This window comes from Culex quinquefasciatus, chromosome 3, assembly GCF_015732765.1.
Source record: "Culex quinquefasciatus strain JHB chromosome 3, VPISU_Cqui_1.0_pri_paternal, whole genome shotgun sequence".
Classification (NCBI taxonomy): domain Eukaryota; kingdom Metazoa; phylum Arthropoda; class Insecta; order Diptera; family Culicidae; genus Culex; species Culex quinquefasciatus.
This window is the reverse complement of record NC_051863.1, coordinates 178,660,064-178,681,920: the sequence shown is the minus strand read 5'-3', so window position 1 is coordinate 178,681,920 and position 21,857 is coordinate 178,660,064. Positions and strand designations below refer to the sequence as shown.

Below are 21,857 nucleotides of genomic sequence, written 5' to 3'. Positions count from 1 at the left end.
TTGACAGGTATGATTTTCATAAAGTATTCGCCTCCTTTTCTCTCCCACAGAAAACGTGGGAACGAGGTAGCTGTCAAACTAGGCCAAAATGTTAAAGTCACTCACAAAATGAACTTTGAGTGATTTGAGTTCATTTGTGACGTCACGATTTTCTCCTCTATTTTACAAAATGTAACTGGACAAGTTGCATTCAACATCGTATTCAAACTTCCAATCAACTCGTAGCGTTGAAAAAGCGATGCCAATTTCGCAAAAACGATCTGAAATTACAGACTTTCCAGATTTGATAGAGATTAATTTGTTAACATCTGGCATCTCTGGCCTTTAAGTTGAAAACAGCCAAATCGTTCAATTTATTCAAATTTGAAATTTTTATAATCTAACCAAGAGAAACAAGGTCAAATAGATATAAACTTACGGATTATCGAACTGTAAGTTTTATTAAACTACTGAAACAATGCACCTTCTACAAATGACGTATCACTTTTTTGACGAATCCATACAAAGTCCCTTTTTGTATAAGGGGTCCACCCATATTCACAATGCTACGTCATTTGTAGATGGTGCCTCAAAATAGCAGGGTAGGCAACAAAAAGATTGATTCAAAACTACCTACCGTTGTAAACCCTGGTCTGTTTTCAGCTTCGAAATCTCACCTGCGTGTGCAACAAGTGAGAGAATGAGGAGCGAGAGTGAGACCCGCTGAGATGTGATTGTATTTTCATTTCAAGAATTACCGTTCTCTTTTGAAGTACGCGAGTCCGTGCCGCTTCTTGTTTCGTGGATTTACCTGGTGAAAAGTGCCTCCAAACCCGGCGAAAAGTGTCGCAAAATGTGCCCCGGTGTCGACTGTACATCAATTTGATATTTTCCGCCCGAAAAACGAGTGAAAATGGTGGAAAATCTGCAAAACAAGTGAATGAATTTGGTTTCTTTTGCTTGTTGTGATTCTTCTTTTCCTTCGTACTCAGCGCTTTGAAGTGTGTGTGAGTGTGTGCGTTGAGGTGCGAGAGAGCGAGTGTAGCAAACAGTTGACGGAGAGTGAGTGGCCAGAAGCGTCGTTGCCGGTGTGCGTGTGTAGGTGAGTACTCTTTTATTTTGCTACACTTTTGTTTTCAAAATTTATGCTTTTCGCGCAGTGTTGGACTTTCTACAACTTCAAGACTAAAAGTGAGATTGAATGTTTTATAAAAACAATCATAATTCTTGCTTACTTTAAAAAAAAAAACTTCATCATCTCGGTACGAGAATCGAACTCACGAACTCTGGATTGGAAACCCAGCCCGCCGATAGACGAAACCCATCCCCTACCTCTTTTAAGGGATCTGACTTTGCCGAGCCAGACAGGAATCGAACCCATCACCTTCCGCTTACAAGGCGAAACCCGTAACTCACGGCCACGGAAGCTCGGCACTTTTTTCAAAAGGTCCTCTGTATAGGAAAACCATGGCGCATTGGTTGTTTTGAAAAAGTAATCTAGAATTTAAAAATGATTTTTAGAGTACTTTTTCAAAACAATTAATGCGCCATGAGTTTCTTATGTATATAAGAACTTTTGAAATAGTTAGCTAGAATTAAAGAGATATGTTCAGAGTTTTTTTAAAGGTCCAATTAACAAATTTTAATTTTAAGCTTTTTGAGTGTTTGTGGTATTCAAAAACACCCAAAAATATTAAAGGGAAATTTTGCTTATTAGACCTTAAAAAAAACTCCAGACGTCTTAAAATTTTTAAATTTATAAAAAAATACAAAAAGAACTAAACAAGTCTTAACATTTACTAAATTTATGGATTTGAAAATTTATGATTTAAAAATTGAGGAATCCATAAATTTGAGAATTAACCAGTTTTCGAATTCAATACGGCTGGTACAAATTGTACTCAAAGTTTTGTCTCTCTTCCTACAAAATCGGGCCAAAAAATCAGGGAGCAAAAAAACATTTTCAGAATACTTCTAAATTAGATAAAACTATGACTGCAATCAGTTTAAGTTTGTTAAAAACATTTGAATTTAAGAGAATTTTCAATGTACAGCCCCCCAATTTTTTTTTTTCCAAAACAAATATTTTTTCGTCAAAAGTTAATTTTTTGAAAATTTGTGATTGCAAACTAACTGTACTTGTATATCACTTTCCAACAACTTTTTCATTTAAATATGGATATTTCGACTTGTAATTTAATTTTTTTATAAATATATTTTTTTATTTTTGTGCCCCCCTCCTCGTCCTTGGCCAGAGCCGAGGGACAAAAACTTTGAAAAATATTTGCCCTGTCAAAATTCAGGGATACACTCAACTCCCGGTGGTTGGTCACTTTTTCGTTAAACACTTTTTAGTTTGTACCTCGTTGGTTTGACATAATCAAACTAAAAAGTGACGAACTGTTACTTTTTACACGGCGCTCACGTACACTATCAAAACAAACGTTTGGTAATTGTGTGAGCTCCGTGTAAAAGGGGTGTCAAATTAAAAAGTGACAACAGTTGGTGTCAAATCATCGGGGTTTTGAGTGTATAGAAAAATGGGGAATTTAAAATTTAAAGAGATTAAAAATTAAAGAAATTAAAAGAATAAGAATTTAAAAATTTAAATCAGAAAGAAATTAAATTAGCTCTGAAATATAATGAATACAAAGCTGTTGCAAATATTTAAAAAAGTTTTTGTCTCCCTCCTCGAAAAATCAGGGGGTAAATATTTTTTTTTCTAAACCTTTAAATAAAAAAAATGTGTGAGTTATGTTAAAAATATTTTGAGTTTTAGTGAATTTTCGGCGTACGCAAATCGATTTTTTCCGCAAAAAATATTTTTATTAAACGTATGATTCTTTGAAAACACATGATTGCAAACCGACTGTACTGCTATATTATGCATTTTACATGCTCTTTTTTCAATTCAATGTTAGAATGTTGGATATTTATTCAAATTTTTATATATATAAAACATTAAATAAAATAAGCAATAGCATAAATATATTTTTGAAAGTTTATGATTCGATTACCGAAGTCCTATACAAATCTTCGGATAATCAAGTCTTGAATGTAATCCGGACTGTATTTTAAAACATTTTTTTGTTCTAATGTTGAAAACACATTCAACTTTGACCCTCGAATTTGGTTCAATAGCGTAAACTAGTCAAGCGGGTATAAAGCTGCAACAAATATTTTTAAAAGTTGAATTTGATTTGAAAAATCAGGGGACCAAAAACTTCAAAAAACTTCGATCAATCAAATGTCAAGTGAAATCAGCTGATATCAATTTAAAATGAATTCTCTTACGTTTAGAGTAATTATAAGCAAGTTTGGGTTTATTCAAAAATCTATTGAATTTTTGAAAATTTTCGATGTACAGTACCGCAATCGGCAAAATTTTGACAAAATTTTATTAAAGTTTTCCGAGTTTGTGGGTGTTCCGAATATGTCAGATGAGTGTACTCAAAAATGCACTTTTGTAACAAAACATTTGCCGATTCATAAAATCTTTCCACAAACTGGCAACACGTTGTGCTCCGATACAAGCACTCTTCTGAACACACCTTTTCCAACACAAGCGGTTGCGTTGCATGCTAGAGAGCCTGGATCTTATTAGAGAACGGACATCTCAAACCAAAAGTACCAATCGAAGCACGAGAACTGTCAAACGGAGGTACCAAACGAGCATAAGACAAAGGATTTTGCTCGATTGGTACCTCCGTTTGACAGTTCTCGTGCTTCGATTGGTACTTTTGGTTTGAGATGTCCGTTCTCTAATAAGATCCAGGCTCTCTATTGCATGCCAGCTCAATATGTTTAAACTCCAGAGTAGAGGAGAACCGACCAGCCACTCAATCTCCGGGCCCCGTTTACCCTCACCGGAGAGCAACATCGCTACGGTCGTGTCAGTTGAGTTGTTGTCGCGCGACCAGCAGCACACGCGTCCTCCTCCGGTTCACGTCGGTTGTCTTCGGTCGAGGCTTTGTACGCCTCAACGCAAAGCGCGGTACACGAAACCCTGGTAGAGAAATGGCAGCAAAGGCGGATTAGAACGAAGAGCAGAAGGAGTGTATACGGAGTACGGCAAGGAATCTTCAACGGTTCAAACAGGAATCCAGTGAAGTGAGGGAAGAGGGAGAAGACAAAGAAGAGAGGCAAAAGAAGAAGCTAGCGCGAAGGTGGTGGGAAGTGGCAAATGCATAAGAATTTCTTGTAAAAGGAAAAATTTCTTTGTGTGATTTGGGCGAGGTGAGCGGCCCTGGAGAGCCGTTGAAGCGAACGAAGCAACTAAAGTGGAGAACACGGAGAAAGAGATACCTGGCCATTGAGCAGCTACTCCGGTCGCTGTGAGGTGTTCTTTCTGTGGAGTGACCAGGGGGCCGACTTGAGTGTTGTTTGTGTTGGTTTGCTGGGGACTCGCGGCCAGTCTACGTGGTACGCACCGACAACAACAGCAACATTCCGGATCATCGGCGACTGGGCACGGCTCAGGTCTCTAGCGGCAAACGGTCGGCGTTTCTTCGCGGTGACTCACCCGACTTGAAGCTTGAAGCAGGCTCACAATAAAGAGTAAGCTTTGTTTGGCTCTACTTTCAAAACTGAGGGAGGTTACCTGGAAAAAGATGTGATGAATAACTGTCACCTGGCCTTCGGACTTGCAAGAGACCGGAGTTCCGGACTTTTTAAACTGCAAACTTTCGCCGCATTTTGCCGGTCAGAATTGGGACCAATTGTGGCGAGCCTGAATGAAGCTGATTCAGACGAAGGAATGCACGCCTTGTGAATCAACTCCAGCGGCACCGCCGTGCTGATTGATGCGATTGCAAATCGAGCTCAATTGATTTGCCGATTGGCGAGGCGCGGTGGGGTTGTTGAACGAAGTGATTGTAACTGATTCAGGCGTATTGAATTGTTGCTGGCAGCAAAAATGTGCTAAACTTACGGGGTTAAGCTAAAAAATGCGAAAAATTTCTTAGCCTTCTACCACCCAAATATATTTTTTAAGATTTATATTGTTCTCGTATTTAGGAGGTCAATTTTTGGTCAACGAAAAACTTTACTTCTCATGTTTTATGTTTTCTTAATTTATTTTTAGAATTCAATATGCATATCTTTATATCTTTTTTAGTTTAAAGTTTTAGGAATATTCTAAAAACTTCTTTCTATTTTGCCTATTTCTTTTTTTGTCATAATTTTCCAGTCACTTCTTCGATTATTGAGTGTTTTCCACAGAACAAAAATTACAGTAAACTTAGGACGTTGCGAATATTTTTCAAAGCCTATGTCGCCCCCCTTCAAAATCGATCCGGAAAATCAGAAACAAAAAAAATATTTGTCCAGGAAACTTCAAAATTTTAGTGGATACAGAAGTTTAGCTAACTGAAAACAATTATTAAAAAAAAAAAAAAAAAAAAACAAAAACAAGGCCAATTTTACTACAAAAAGTTAGATTTTTCCATACAGACAAAGTAACACAAAACATACAAAATCATCAAACTCAAGATTTTCTAAAAAAAATCAAAACAAATTCAAAAATTGAAGAATTTCAAAATGAGTGAGTACAAAAATGAAAGATCTAAAAAATCCAAAAAGAAAAAAAATCTGAGAAACAAGGATACTGAATTTAAAAAAAAATCAACTTGAAACATTTTTTTTAATTCTAATTTTTTTGAACTCCTGAAGTGTTTAATTATTATTTCTAAAAATTTAAATTTTTTTTAATTTTAAAATTTTAATATTTTGAATCTGTAAAATTTTTAAATTTCGAAATTCTTAGATTCTAAAATTCTAAAATTCTAAAATTCTAAAATTTTAAAATTCTAAAATTCTAAAATTCTAAAATTCTAAAATTCTAAAATTCTAAAATTCTAAAATTCTAAAATTCTAAAATTCTAAAATTCTAAAATTCTGAAATTCTAAAATTCTAAAATTCTAAAATTCTAAAATTCTAAAATTCTAAAATTCTAAAATTCTAAAATTCTAAAATTCTAAAATTCCAAAATAAAAAACTCTAAAATTCTATAAAAAATTATCTAAAGTTTTTAAATTCTTCAATTCTATGATTTTTGAATTTATAATTTTTGAGCTTTGATTTTTTTGATTAATTTAATTTCTATTTTTCTAAAACAGGGGTGCCCAACCTTTGACCATGCGGGTCATATGTGTGTTTTCGGAAAGAAGAGGAATTGTTTATTTGATTGTTTCTAATTTTAAATTGTATAAAATTATGTTGTATTTTTTCGGTCAATAAAAATACCTGATTAACACTCATGGTTATTGAAATAACATATTTTTTTCTATATGTTTTTTAGACAGGCTTTAATTTTTTCTCAAAAAATTTTCCTTAAAAAGTTATTCTGGAAATGCATAAAATTTATTTTCGGCAATCTCATTTTTTGAACAAATATAAGTTCGGAATAGAGAAGAATGAATTATGATTTGCCCCTGCTCGACTTTGGTCAGAGTCGAGGGAAATAAATTTCAAAAAATAACGGTCTTATAACAATTTGTACGCGTTATAAAAAAATATTATCTGTTCGCGTCACTTAGCCATGGTGAATTCTGACCTCCATACCCTACCCATCTTACTAACCCCTCAAAACTCGCGACGCAGCCGATTTAGTGGTCTCTACCACGCAAGTATCAGACTGACATTCCTACCCACTAGTAATGGTAGGCGCCGGTATTGGTTAGAATGGTAGGGGTCTTTGAACAGTTGCAAAGTGGTGATTATTGGTTCCTACTTTTCTTTTTTCTCAAGTTTTGAATAATGGTTAATAGAATCTGAGAAATACTTTTGAGACGAACTGTGTACCATTCTCAACAAAACTTCCTAAGAAATCCTAATTTCAAAATTGATTATCCTGATCTTATTTATTCTAAGCAAGTCTGGAGTTTTTTTTGAAAAGGTCCAATAAACCAAATTTCCAGTTTTTGCTTTTTGGGTGTTTTTAGAACCGCCTTGAGTCAGGGGTATTAAAAAACACCCAAAAAGCAAAAACTGAAAATTTGGTTTATTGGTCCTTTTCAAAAAAAACTCCAGAAGTAGTCTATACAATTTCTTAGTTACAGAATGGCTCTCTAAAATGACATTACGGTTATAAGTTGGGAAGTTCACATGAACGAAAATATCCACAAACCACGAGGTCACTTTTTTAGAGGTAGAAATGCTGATTTTTTTTTTCTCATTTGTCGTTACGTTCGAGTCGACACTTTACCGAATAGAGTGTTCACTGTCCATAGTTCTCCGACGCGTGCGCACCAATCTTATCTTCATGACTTAAACAATTCATGCTCTATTGCCCTCCCTAAATGGCTCCCATTTTCGCCAACTAGCACACCTAGCCAACACATGCCAATTAATTATTCACGATTATTTAAACAACGCTAACGACAACCTTTTTTTCTGCTCTCTTCCACGGCTCGTTTCAGATCCAGATCTTCAGTGAGCACAACCACTGTCGTTGTCGTCGTCATCGCCCCATCATCATCTGCCGCCGATCATCATAGTTTGTCGAATCGTGAGGTGTGAACCGCGTCACGAAAAGTGGAAGTCGTGCTCCACATATTACACGAGTGGGGTGTCCTTAAGTGGTCCCAAGTTGGGCGCGCAAACCGTTTAACTAGGGTGTGTGTGGTACGACTAATTAAAGTCTGCGAGAAGAAAGCGAAGATTTCTGCATAGAGTGCGTGACAGCGACGTCGCAAATTAAAAGCAATGGAAAAGCAGTGAAACAGTTGAGAGAAGCGGAAGTGGCGATTTAAACCAGCCCAAGTGCTTTACGGTGTGTTTCTCTTTCCCCTTTTAGCACAAGCAGCGAATCGAATTAAGATGTGATAACGACCTTTGGCCCCACGAAAAGAAGTCAAAGTGAAGTGTGTGAGTGATTCAGAGAAAAAAGTCCAAAGTGCCTCAAAAGCAAAAGTGCCTTAAAACAAGAAATAAAAAGCAACACGAAACAACGAGAAAAGTTCCTGCAGTTTTACCCTGTGTACGGAAGACAAGAATTGAGCTGCTTCCGGTTGTCGTTCGCAAAACAAAAGTGTGGTCACCCACCCATTGGAGTTGACCTCCGCGGCAGTAGTGAGTGTGAATCATTTGTGGCTCTCGCTGGAAGCTCCGAAGAAGGAAGAACCTAACCGACCATCATCGTGTTGGCCGGCGAAGACGTCGTCGTTGCAACTGCGCGGGTCAAGCGACCGGAGTTTAGGAATTCCCCGCACAGCTGTAAAAAGGTGAATAATTGCTTAACTTGGACGCTGCTGGGAGTTGTCTCGGCTAAATGCTGGTGGAAGAAGTGGTTTGGGAAGTGGTTGTGCAAGGGTATCTGCTGGCGTGCTGATCCGATGAATCATTGCCGCGGTTCTGACAGCTGTTATGGACGGCCGTGGTTTCTGGCTTATGTCCGAGTAGCGGATTTTAGATTGCTGTGGGAATCGGCTCTGGGGGTCGTTTTGAGGGCATCAAGAATGATATCTGACTGTTTTTGATTTACGAAAAATAATCGGCAATGTTGAAAAAAGGGCGGAAAATTCAATTTTATAATTTTCAAACTTTTCAAAATATGTTCACGAATGATTCATTTTTAGAAATTGGGAATCGAACCTTCAGTTTCAGAGATATCAGCATTTGAGTAATCGAGTAACACTAAAAAACATCAATATTAATTTTGAGTGGCTCTTTCTTAAGAACGCAAAGACCAATCTTCAAATTTGTTAGATGCATTAACCCTCTACAACCCAACCCCGCCACTAGACGAGCTTCGATTTAAAAATTTGCCAAAATATAATTTTTTCAACTAAATATTGATATTTTAGAATTTTAGGGTTGGAAGTTTGACTTGTTTTATGTGACATTACCAATGTTTAAAAAATAATAATTTTATTATTGGTCAACTTTGGCTTTGTTTTGGTTTTGTACTAACATTTACTATATTTTAAGTAAAAATAAGTATGCAGTAATTTTTGTAGTGTCCCAGACTATGCCTCTATGCATTTTTTCTCAATTTAAATGATAATGATATCATTCTATAGCGAAAAATGTGAAAACATGCAAAAAAATGAAAAAGTGTCTGAAAAAACATGAAAAAAACTAGATAGGCATATGGTAATGATAGGAGATGGTAGAATGGGTCAAATACTATAAAAAAAAACAAACATAAACTGAAGATGATGAATGCAAATAAAAATACTACAAATAAAACAAGAAAAACATAAAACAAGAAAAGTACAGTTTTTCATACAACAAAAGTTGCTCAAAATGACCTCCTGAACAAGGGAAAAATAAAAATGTTCGAAAAAAAAATTTGGGCAGTAGAGGGTTTAGGTAAAACGGAACGCCAATTCTTAAACAGCTGTTGCCAATTCTGTTCAAATTGCAACTTGCATTTTTTAAGAGCACAAATTAAATTTTATTTAAAATCTGTTTTCAGGGAATTAAAATATACATTTTCATCTATTATCAAAACAATTTTGAAGACATTTGGTTGTATCATTGCTAAGATGTAGCTATTTGAAGTTAGCAGTTTCAAAAAAACGGGTGCCACGATATCTCAACACTGCCTTGACCAAATCGGTTCAAAATTTTGGTGAAGACTCTTTAAACCGATCTTGTGTGCATGACGAAGGCCGATTTTCAAAAAAAACTTAAAAAAAAGATAAAAATATTTTTGTGTTTTTCATATAAAAAAATCGTCACTTTTTGATTTTTGTATTTTTTTTAAAAGCAAAATTTCAAAATCGGGCTTCGTCATGCACACGGGATAGTTCTTGAGATTCTTCACTCCGATTTCAGCCAATTTGGTCCATCCCATCTCGAGATATCGTGGCACCCGTAAATCGACTCGGTGTTTCGAGAAAAACGCTCAGAAAATTTGACAGTCCGCTTTGCGCATGACAAAATGTTGAGCTAAAAATCGTCTCTAACTCAGTTTAATTTTGTAATATCTTCATGAAAGTTTCAGGAGTGATTGAAAATCATCATTTTAGTGGATTCAATAAATTTTCTGTAATATGAAATTTTGTGATTTTCTACATGTATGTAACCCCTTAATGATTCTTCAATGTTTCAAGACTTGTAAATATTGGAAAATAAATATTTTCTAAAATGGAAATTTAGGGTACCATTTTAGAAAATCTGAAAATAAATGATTTTTTTTCCAAATTCTAAATTGAACTTGAAATGGCTAAGGCTAACTAAAATTATTTAAAAAGGGGAAATATATCCTTTTTCGGTCAATTTCTATTATCGACTTATCAGAACTTTGACATAAATTTTACAGCTGTCATGGAGTGTTTAAAAGTAATAAAAAGCTAAAATAAAAGTTTTCAGGGAACTCTAGATTTATATGAAAGTGTTATTTGAATAATGGTAAACTGCAAAAGTGCGAGAATCGGTCGAAAAGCTTGACGATGTGTGCCGAAAATGGGTATATTTCTCCTACTCTTTGATTCCAATTTATTTTTTTAGAAATTATTGAGGAAATAAGGATTGAAATTCACTTTTCAAAAAATCATTATTTCTTCAACAAAAAAAAAAAATTAAATAAATAAATAAATAAATAAATAACTCGGCATAAACATTTTTGCCCAAACTCTTCTATGGTTCATAAGAACAGATGCATTTAGTTATTTAAAAAATGAGTTATTTTTTAGAGTGTTGATTTTTTTTGCTGAATTATCTTTGTAGGTCAACACCTACAACTCTGTCAAAGGTACCAAGTCGAACGATTTACGAATATTTACTTACCTTGTGTGTGTATGTATAGCTGCAAAATTGAGGCTTTTGATGCTTTGGCTTTTTTGTTAAAGGGAAGCCCCCCGAATAGTTTTAGTCAAAGGTCATTAATTCGTGGAGAATTGCGCTCTAGCTGGACCGATTTAGTCTTTTGACCCGATTTGGACATTAAAAGTCATAAGAACTTGAGTACAACAAGAGATTTACTGTAGGAAGCATGAAATAACTGTCAAACGCGCGTAAAAAGGTTGTGGTGAATTCAAAATGACCATGGTGAACTTCTGATGATTAATTAAAAGAGATTAAAGTCTGTTTGTCTGTGTTTTTGCAAAGCATTCTGCTTGAATTTTTATGAAAATTACTTTAATTTATACTGTTAAAAGGTTATTTCTGAATTTTAATAAATAAATAGGGCACTTCAGAAAAGACATGGAAATTTATATTTTGCAATTTTTTGCCAGTGATGCTGTGGATCTAGATGTTCAGAAAAAATGACCCTCTGCTCCAGAAGCAAAAAACTGCATCTGTGCCAATTTTGAGAGAAATTGTCAAATATTTACCTGTTGATATCCGAGGTCAAATTGATGAAAATAATGTTGTTCATTTAAAAATCGCTTATAAATTTTCAGGTTCGAGTTTTACATCTTTGGTCTGTTCGACAAAGTTGTAAAGAAATACATTTTATATGAGAATCTCATTTTTTTATGTAAAAATTTGTTTTTTTTTTTTATTTTCTGTACGTTTTACTCTGGTGGGCAAGATAAACAACCCGTTGGGACAAGAAAACAATGCATGAAAAAACATGTTAATTTGCTAACAATTGAACAGCTGTCACTTTGACACATCAGATTAGAATGTATTTAAAACGTTTTTTCATTTTTATATTAAATAATAATATTTTACTTAAATTTTGATGGTTTTTAAGAAAAAAAATAAATTCTTAGATGATAAATAGTAAATTTTCATAATATCACTATATTTATTTTGCCTGGAATTTTTTTTCAAACAATTGTTTAACAGTTTTAAAGTACGTTTATGTAAATATTTATTTCCCAATAAAATATTTTGTTGCCGCAATTCGTATTTTTTCCATACTTAAAACCCATATGGTACACATAAAAAGCAAAGCAATCCACTTGAACGACCCCCGGGTCTTTTGTGGTCTGAGACTGGTCTCTGTTGCAAGTTTCTGCTCATTTCTAGGCTTCCGAAGGTTATATGTGATGAGTGAGTGAGTCACTCAAAACCTCTTTTACGTAAATGGACCGACGTTTTACTTCCCCATCCGATAGAAGGCGTGATCAGGCAAATCTCGTCTCGAAAAATGCCACCGGGTCCGTCTGGGATTGAACCCAGGCCATACTGGGGTTCAGAGGCTACCACGCTAACCACTAAACCACCGGACCCGACACTTTTCTCATCTGAATAAGATTTTTTAAAAGCTCTCAACAGAAATAACCAAAAGATAAATCATACTTTATAATAGGTGCAAGTCATTGGTAGGGACACTACTGATCTAGGAAAAATAGCATTTTGATAAAATAGTCCTACGACGAACCCTAAGCCTTATTTTGTACTTTATAAATATTATAAGAAAACGAAGGTTTTGAAAAAAACTTCATTAAATCTTATGCCCCGTGGCATTTACGTCGTTTTGGCGATTATGTGGTAATATAATCAGCTAAATGTATTGCTAGCAACAATTCCTCATACTGGAAATAATCAAAATTGTAAAAATTACGGCCGCACGAGCGAATGTTCCTCTTGCCCCATTTGGTAGTCATGCCCCACCTTCCCCTATTTGAATGAAAACAGCGGCAAATCGTAGAAAAATACTTTTGCTATACAATTTTTGAAAAATATGTAATTTTAAAATATTGCACGGTGAGGAAAAACGGATAATTGAGCAAAATTGAGTCTTGACTATAGTTTTCCGCGAAAAGGGCGTAACAAATTTCTTCATGCTTTTTTAAATAAATTTAAGAAGTGTCTTCGGACACCAACTTTCTGGTAGTATTTGGCCTCTTCTACAGCTTCCTTTCGTACTATCAATTCACATTTTTGTACTCACATTTGTACTATCACATTTTGTACTATCTTTAAATTATAAATAAAATGCATAGAGGCATAGTCCGGGGCAATACAAAAATTACTTATTGTTACATAAAGTGTAAAAAAAAACCTAAAAAACACAGCCAAAGTTGGCCCCAGAAAAAATACATTTTTCAAAACTTTTGCAAAGTCGCATAAAACAAGTCAAACTTCCCACACTAAAATTTTCTTAAATTTTAAGAGTTGCATTTTAAAGATCCAAAATGTGGTTGAAAATTTGTTTTTTGCAGAATTTTTCGAAGCCCGCCTGGGGCAGTTGGGGTTTCAAATATTGACTTTATTTTTATGATTGATCTAGACTGATTTTCTAAAAAAAATCACACGAATCTTTGTTTGTTTCCATATTCCGCAGATATCGATTCATTGAAGCTGATTCAATTGCAATCGACCATCAAGTAACCGTCCTTCTAACGAGCAACACTACCGCCACGGCAATACCAACTTATACCATATCGACTGCCGCCGATAACCGGCCCCTCACCGGAGGTTCCAAGAACCCCGATCCTAAGGTAAGTGTCTACTTTCGCCTATTGGTGTCCCCGTTATCGTTTTCCAACTGAGCGTGTGTGTATGTGCTGAACACAAACATTGGCGCAATACGCGCCGCCAGTTCGAGAATTGAATCCACTGATAAGCCTGACGCAACGTTCGTATTTTCTCTCGCTGTTGCACTCTACTAGGTTGGCTATAGGTACGACCTTATCAATAGCCCGGGCGGCCAATGCGATAACGCTACACGTTACTACCATGCTGGATGTGGACAGCAGTGACTCCTCCAGGACAGCAGCAGCAGCAGCAGTAGAACGAACGCCGAAGAATACGTAACTCTGGGAAGCGACAATTCCCGACGCGATTTAAAAGTGCCTTGTTCGAAAGGCGTTTCCTATTTGGAGAAAGATTTTTACATATATTTTTTAGAATTAGTAAGTACGTTATTACGTACAACCAGCAAAGGTAGAATGAACCTGATAAGGCTAGACATAATGGCGATAGTATACCTTTCGGTAGCAGTATTTAAGACCAACTCAGACGACAACTTCTTCAGAAGAGATGAAACCGACCGGGGTGACCGGAGTATCAACCCAATTGATTACCGAGAACTGTTCAGTCTGAACCGGTTAGAGGGGCAACGACATCGGCGAAGTTTCCAGGGAGACGTATACGAAACGGATAATGTACTGAGTGATAGTGGGTTCTTCAGCCCGGGCAGATCTTCGCGACCGGTCAAGGCCGTAGACAACCGGAAGCCGCTGTTTGTAAACTGCGAGGGATACGCGCCATCGGTGGACGAAGAGCGTGAGCCCGGAACGTACGTGATTCAGGTGAACGCGACTGATCCGGATGACCATCAGACGATTTCGTACAGCTTCGTGACGGCTCCTGGAGAGAGGTCAAAGTTTCGAATAGATAAAAATACAGGCCAAATCACGACGATCCATCGGTTTGACCGGGACGAACCGATACGAGAAAAAGAAGTCTACATTACGGTGCGAGCCACAGACGACGGATTGCCCAATTTGGACGATGTGTGCACGTTCAAGGTTACCATCAAAGACATCAACGATAATCCGCCAGTGTTTGACAAAAGCCGGTACGACGAACCGATCACCAAAGATGCCAAGGTTGGCTTCAAGGTGGCCACGATCTCGGCGACGGATCTTGACGATGGAGACAACAGTATTATCAAGTACGAGATTCTGCGGAAGTACAATGACTACAGTTACTTCAGGATTAACGAGAACAACGGTATCGTGTCGTTGGCGAAGGCGGTCGACAAAAATCCCGGACAGTATTATCAGATCTACGTGCGTGCGTACAACACGGTTCCCGGCACGCCGCAGGATGCAGAGGTCGAGGTTAAAATCCCCGTGATTGAGTCGAACAAACTGCCACCGTACTTCACTCTCACCCAGCAGCAGCCGATCTCCCTGGAGGAGAACTACAGCAACTACAGTGCGGCGCTGGCTACTCTGCAAGCCCAGTCCGACATCAAGGGGAAACCGGAACTTATCTTTGAACTGGTTACCGGTCGAACCGAGCAAACCAACAGTCGTAACACGTTCCTGCTGGAACAGAAGGAAAACACTGCCATCATTTTGCTAGGAAAGGCCCTGGACTATGAAACCATCACAGAGTACACGCTGACAGTGAGTGTGAAAAACACGCACGATCTGATTGCACAAACCATCGTTAAGATCAAGGTGTTGGACGTGAACGATAACATTCCGTATTTTACCGAGGTGAACTCCGGCTGGATCCCGGAGAACGAAGCGCCAGGAACGCCAGTGATGCAGGTTCGTGCCTTCGACATGGACGGTACCTCGGCCAACAACATTGTTTCGTTCCGGCTGGCCGACAACGAAGAGTTCTTCTCCATCGACCAGAACACGGGTAACATTACGGCACTGATGGAGTTCGATCGGGAGATTACCGACACGTATCACTTGAAGATCATCGCAGAAGACAACTCTCCGTCGGCGTTGTACAACAACGGCAAACCCAACAGTATCTCGCAGACGTTCATCATCAAGATCTCGGATAAGAACGATCACTCGCCCAAGTTCACCAAGGATTACTACGTATCGGAGAACGTCGCCGAGGATGCCAACAAGAACACGGTTGTGATCGTGGTAATCGCGAACGACGTGGACACGGCCTCCGTGATCACGTACTCGATCGTGTCTGGAAACATCGGGAATGCGTTCAAGATCGACGAGAACACGGGTGCAATTTCGGTGAACAACGAGCTGGACTACGAGAACATCACCGAGTACACGCTGCAAGTTCGGGCGTTCGACGGATCGTTTGACGATAATGCAACCGTGTCGATCAAGGTGGAGAACGTCAACGACAATCTGCCCAAGTTTGCCAAGACCGATTACGTGCTGGAGATCGAGGAGGAGAAGGTGATGGAGGGATGCATCGAAACGATCGAGGCTTGGGACCCGGATATCAAAGATCGGTCGGCACCGCAGCACATCAAGTTCGCCATTGTGAAGGTCGAGCAGCGGCCATTGTTGGAGATCGACGACACCGGGTGTCTGCGCCAGAAAGCTCCGCTCGATCGTGACCCACCGAACGGACACAAGGCTTGGCAGGTGATCATTTCCGCTACGGACGAGGATGGTAGTGGCCGGCAGTCGACGACGACGGTGAATATAAAGTTGAACGATACCAACGACAATCCGCCCTTCCTGACGAACAAGATGCCGGTGGTGTGGTACGAAAACCAGGAACCGGGCAGGATCGTGACGCTGACGGCGGATGACAACGATGAACCGCACAACGGGCCTCCGTTCCGGTACGAGATTCCGGACAGCGCTAGTGAGGAGATCAAGACCATGTTCCGGATCGACGAGGACGTGTTGTACGCGCTGGTCAAATTCGATCGGGAAGAGCAGAAGGAGTATCGGATTCCGATATTGATCACGGACAGCGGAGAGCCGCGCCCGTTGAGCAAGGTCAGCATCCTGCATCTGGTGATTGGTGATGTCAACGATAACGAAATGAAGGACGGCGAGAGCAAGATTTTCGTGTACAACTACAAGGGAGAATCGCCGAATGCGGACATCGGCCGGGTGTTTGTGGACGATCTGGACGATTGGGATCTGCCGGACAAGACGTTCGCGTGGCGTGATTTGTACGGGTCGGATCACTTCGAGCTGAACAGGGATACCGGAATGATCACGATGCTGCAGGGAACGCGAGGTGGCGACTACGAGCTGTTCTTCACGGTGACGGAGCAGAGCAGTTTCTTCCCGAAGCACACGGTGAAGGCCAAGGTGGTGGTAACGGTGAAGGAGATCCCCGAGGAAGCGGTGGACAAGAGTGGTTCGATTCGGTTTTACGGAATCACGGCCGAGGAGTTTGTGTCGCGTAGTCCGTCGCTGTCGCTGACGCCGAAGGATCGTCTGCAGAACCGGATAGCGGAGATGTTCAACATCAGCAGGGATAACGTGGACGTGTTTACGGTGCTGCAGCGGGACAACAACGCTTCATTGCTGGATGTGCGGTTCTCCGCCCACGGTAGTCCGTATTACGAGCCGGAGAAGTTGAACGGTATGATCGGGTATCACCAGCGGATCATGGAGGAGGAGCTTGGGCTGAAGATGATGATGGTTAGCATCGACGAGTGTATGGAGGAGAAGGTACGGTGTGAGCTGTCCTGTAAGAACGTGCTGCACAAGTCGAACGTTCCGATTGCCGTGTACACGAACACGAGTTCGTTTGTTGGTGTGAACGCGTTCGTGCAGGCCGAGTGCGTTTGCGATGCTCCTCCGGCGTTTAACGACTGTCTGAACGGAGGAACCCCGTACAATGACAAGTGCGAATGTCCCGAAGGGTACGAAGGCCCACGCTGTGAGGAGATTGCGATCGGATTTTATGGCCACGGGTACGCGATGTACCCACCGGTGAATCCGTGCAACATGACCAGGATCAGTTTGGAGTTGTCGCCGCAGCGTGAGGATGGACTGGTGATGTATCTGGGTCCGTTGAGCTACAATCCGCTGCTGCCGATTCAGGACTTTTTGGCGTTGGAGTTGGTGAAAGGGTTGCCGGTACTGTTGCTGGATTACGGAACCGGTACGATCCGGATCGAGCACAAACACCGCTATCCGCAGGGAAGGCCGTTCACGGTGGAGATTGTGCTGCAGCCGCAGACCGTGGAGATGATCGTGGACAACTGTAAGCTGTCGACGTGTATGAGTTTGGATGCGCCCAAAGGTCCGAACGAGTCGTTGAACGTAAACGCTCCGTTGCAGCTGGGAGGAGCCGCCGTGAATCTGGAGTCGTTGGGATCGATGTTCAACTGGACGTACGTTCCGCAGAGTAAGGGTTTCACCGGGTGTTTGCGAAATTTGACGATCAACGACCGGACGTACAACTTGGGAGCTCCAAGTTTGGCCAAGAACCACGATCCCGGCTGTCACCGGTCGGTGGCTGTGGCGGTTTCGTTCGGAATCGATTCCAACTTTTTGATTGCGATCATCGTGTGCATAGCGGTGCTGTTGATCCTGCTGCTGGCGGTTGTGGTGCACAAGAAGCACCAGGACGGTTGGCACGAGAAGGACATGGACGACATCCGGGAGACGATCATCAATTACGAGGAGGAAGGCGGTGGCGAACGGGACGCCGAGTACGATCTTACGGTACTGCGAGCTGGTCCAATCTACATGGACAAGCCGTACGGGAACGATCTGCGGCAAAAGGAGGCCAACGAGGTGCCGGACATTGGCGCCTTCCTGACGGACAAGAAGGACGCCTGCGATCGGGACGGGGACGCTTACCCGATCGACGATGTGCGGCATTACGCGTACGAGGGCGACGGCAACAGCTCCGGCTCGTTGTCCAGCTTGGCGTCCTGCACGGACGAGGGTGATCTCAAGTTCAACTACCTGTCCAACTTTGGGCCGCGGTTCCGCAAGCTGGCGGACATGTACGGCGAGGAACCGTCCGACACGGACTCGAACGTGGACGACGACGAGGGGTGGCGGATCTGAGCTGGGTTCAGAACTGTTTGTGAAAAAGACTGTTTCATCCGGAAGGCGCTTAGTTAGCTGTTAGCGGAAGCCAAAGACTAGTTTGGAAGGGAAAGATTTTCTTTTTTTTTGTTATAAACCTTTTGATGTTAATATATAACCTTCATTCGAAAGAGCAAAGTTTGAATAAATATTTGAATTACACTGTAAAGTTGGACTTTGAAGACGAAACGAAAAACTTAAACAAAAAAGAAACGGAACAAACAGTCACATCTACTGAACCGCGCGCACATACACACATAAACATGAGACAGAAGCAACAACTGCTAGCGATTAGAGTTTTTCGGATGACTCATGGTCCGTAGTCGTCGTCGTCGTCACGGGCGAGATTTGGTGTGCATTTGGGTTTGTACCCTCAACCGGAAAAAAATACACGCAAGATTCCGGAATAGAGACATTCCTTCTACTAGTTGTTACGAACGGCACGAGAGATAGATAGAAAGCCGAATCAATTTTTCGATGAGTCATTTTCATTTTTCGAAACATGACGTGTGAATTTTATAGAAACAAAAAAAAACTATTGGTGTTAGGGTGTAAGAAGAGGAGCGCAGCTCGAAATTCGCTTTGGTCGTGCGATAATTGCTTGCTTGTAGCAGCACAGTAGTTGGTGTCTTCCAGGGGCAAGGCTGTCAACGGCTCGTGTCAGAGTTGTTGGGACGAGGACGCACCCATCCGTTTTTATACTATTATTTTTTTTTTGTACAGGAAATCTAAACGATACGCGTCACGATCAAAGCGTTTTTCGACCAAAACAAATTACCGGAGAAACACACATACACATGTACATAGAAAAAACCATGTAAACTGAAGAGACCACTGCCCCGTTTCTCCTTCTCGAATATATGTAGTATGAAAAGTAAAACAAGCAACAACCACAAAAAAAGTGTATAAAATCGCAAGTAAAAAGAGAAACGAGAAGAAAATCAACCGTACCACAAAGTATTGATGCATTTCCGAAGAAGCACACGCCACAAACTAAAAGAAAAAAAAAAAAACAAGAAGAAGAGTAAACTCGTCGTCGTCGTCTAGACCGAATCGGCACGACAGGGCAAACCGGTTCCCCTGGGGTCTGGAATCACATCCTGGACTCGTCAGAGGAGGTTGTCGTATTGTTGTTGGTTTTGTCAGAGAGGGCACACGCGCTCGTGTCTCAAGTTCACGGAGAATTCATCATTATGGAGATGGCAATGACAGGAAACTAGTTCAAAAATGTTTTATTTTCAAAAGCAAATATACCTACAAGACTTACAGAATAATTAGAATCAGAGGAGGGCGGAAATTTTGTCGCGCAACGGGTTTGGGAAAGAGTTTGCTTGACTATCGAGGACTTTGGGAATTGACACTTGCAAAAGTATTTCGAAAGTTGATTTAGAAGAATAAACTTTAAATTTTGTGTACATAATTTTATTTATTTTGGCTGTATTTTAATATAAATAGACAGTCCAGACTCGATTATCCGAAATTTCGATTCTCCGAAGTTCGAGTATTTGAAGGTTTCTAAAGAAGGTATTAGACTATGACCAAAAGACAAACAAATTCGTACTTGACAAACAATTCGTGTTTGACAGTTTGCTACAATCGCAAAATGTATACAAACTGACATTTCTTCAAACAAATTCATGTACTATTTTTTGTCATAGTCTAATACCTTCTTAAGGAACTTCGGATAATCGATCTAGGGACAATTTTTTTGTGTGTTTTTATTTTCTGACTTAAAGAATATGTTTGTGCTATAAACCCAATTTTTTCGGGGTTGTTTTTTTCCGAATGAAGCACCCGATTCGAGTTGTAGAAATTACAGTTCTCCCATAAGGAATACGATGTAGAAAAAGCAATCACTGTTCGAATGGAAGTACTCAATTTTCGTCTATGCGGATATTTCTAAAATTCTGAATATATTATTATTATTATTGATTTATTTTTATATTCGCTTGATTTTTCTGTATTTTTTTTATATTTTTGAAAATCTGTTATTTTGTTTTTTTCAGTTTATTTGTATTAATTTTTATTAAAAGTATTTTCATATTTTGGCTCACTGAGTTTCAATAGGATCTATTAGATCCATTGTATTGGAATAATCATGTTGCCTCTTCTGAAATATAATCAGACAAATACCTAAGAGACAAATAGAACTAAGTAGCTTTGACTGTTTCAAATTTTTAACTACACAGAAAAAAAAAAATTTAAATTTGGAAGCTGTAATTTTTGAACGTTGAATATTACCTCTTTTATGATGTAATTTTACCTCAATTTAGACTGAAAAAGTGACATTACACCAGAAAAGTGGTAAAATTACACATTCCCAGAGGTAAAATTAAACCTTTTTTCTGACATAAAAGATGTACCCCTTCCCAGATGTAATATTACCATGATTATTTTTCTGTGTATAGATGGATGAAATATCAGGAAACAAACAACTACAAGTTAAATTATGTTAACAATTTTTGTATAGTTCACAAATTATTCATGTCCAACAAAAACCCCTATCCCAAGCTCATCGTGCTGCAAAATTTCTGTCACTGACTGCAGGGGTGAAAAAAAAAACAAGAAACACAGATGCCTTATTCCAAGAAGAAGGATTTGAATCAAACGATTTATAGTCTTTTTAGCTCGTAAGGAAACGGAAATCAAACAATTACTTTTAACTGAAGTTAGCCTTAAATGCGAAGACAGAAAGTGTGTATATGTGTGTGAGAGAGATTGTGAGCAAAGGAACGAACAATAATCTGCATGTAATTCTTCGTTGGCAGAGAGCTAGCAAATAAAGATTATTATTTATAGTCGATTTTAAACGAGAATGAAACAAACTGCAAGCAAATCGCAGAGGAAAAATATATGCGTAAATATGACACTAACCCTCCACACAATAGAGTGCGGAATTTTAAACTGCAGCAAAACACACACTATTAGGTATCAATTTTTGAATTATTATATTTTTTAACCTCTACCGAGCGATGGAGAAGTAGTAAGTGAAAGTAAGAAGAAAATATACATAGTAAAAAATAGAAGAAAAAAAACCTCACCGGCTCACCTCGAAGTACTGAAAGCGAATAATAGAAGCAAAAAACTAAAAGTAACAAGAGTGCGCAAAAGTGAGGAAAAAATAAAAAGAACATAACATAAAAGGCATCAGATGTAGGCGCGCGCGCGATTAAGGTAAGGCGGCAAAAGTGATCAGTAATTTTAGACAAGCAAATCGATTAGACTTAATTTTAATTTATTTAATTCGCGCGAGCGAATTGTTGCCGCCGCGTGTGTCCATTCGCGGTTTGTGTGTTTGTGGAAAATAAAAATAAAAATGATAAATCATGCTATCGCGTATAGTCACTCATACACAGACGAAACAAATACACACACATAAGGCGCGCGAATGATTGGAAGAAAGCAAGTGTAAATGTAATTCCATTTTAAATTAGGCCTTTTAAAAGATGATGATCGGAAAATAAATGTTAAGCAATTTGAAAAATTTGGTGTTTTGTGGGCTGGCAGTTTTCGTGCCCAGT

The 21,857-nt window shown here is 39.3% G+C and overlaps 1 protein-coding gene across 8 annotated transcripts; it reads left to right on the top strand.

Annotated features, from left to right (window-relative positions):
- The first annotated feature begins 730 nt into the window (after nt 1-730).
- Nucleotides 731-21,820, top strand: LOC6043972 (DE-cadherin). Of its 8 annotated transcripts, none has more exons than XM_038258630.1 (5): nt 731-1,081; nt 7,399-7,594; nt 7,776-8,202; nt 13,167-13,323; nt 13,495-21,820. In XM_038258630.1, the coding sequence occupies exon 5, from the start codon at nt 13,774-13,776 to the stop codon at nt 18,313-18,315; it is 4,542 nt and encodes a 1,513-aa protein (XP_038114558.1). In that variant the 5' UTR covers nt 731-1,081; nt 7,399-7,594; nt 7,776-8,202; nt 13,167-13,323; nt 13,495-13,773; the 3' UTR covers nt 18,316-21,820. The 8 variants fall into 8 exon arrangements, with proteins under 8 accessions (XP_038114558.1, XP_038114557.1, XP_038114556.1 ...); XM_038258629.1 differs by having other exon boundaries at nt 7,399-7,703; XM_038258631.1 differs by having other exon boundaries at nt 770-793; nt 972-1,081; nt 7,399-8,202.
- The last annotated feature ends 37 nt before the right edge of the window (nt 21,821-21,857 follow it).

Excerpts from the sequence above, each read along its gene's own strand:
- LOC6043972 (XM_038258630.1), top strand. The coding sequence starts at position 13,774 with ATGAACCTGATAAGGCTAGACATAATGGCGATAGTATACCTTTCGGTA.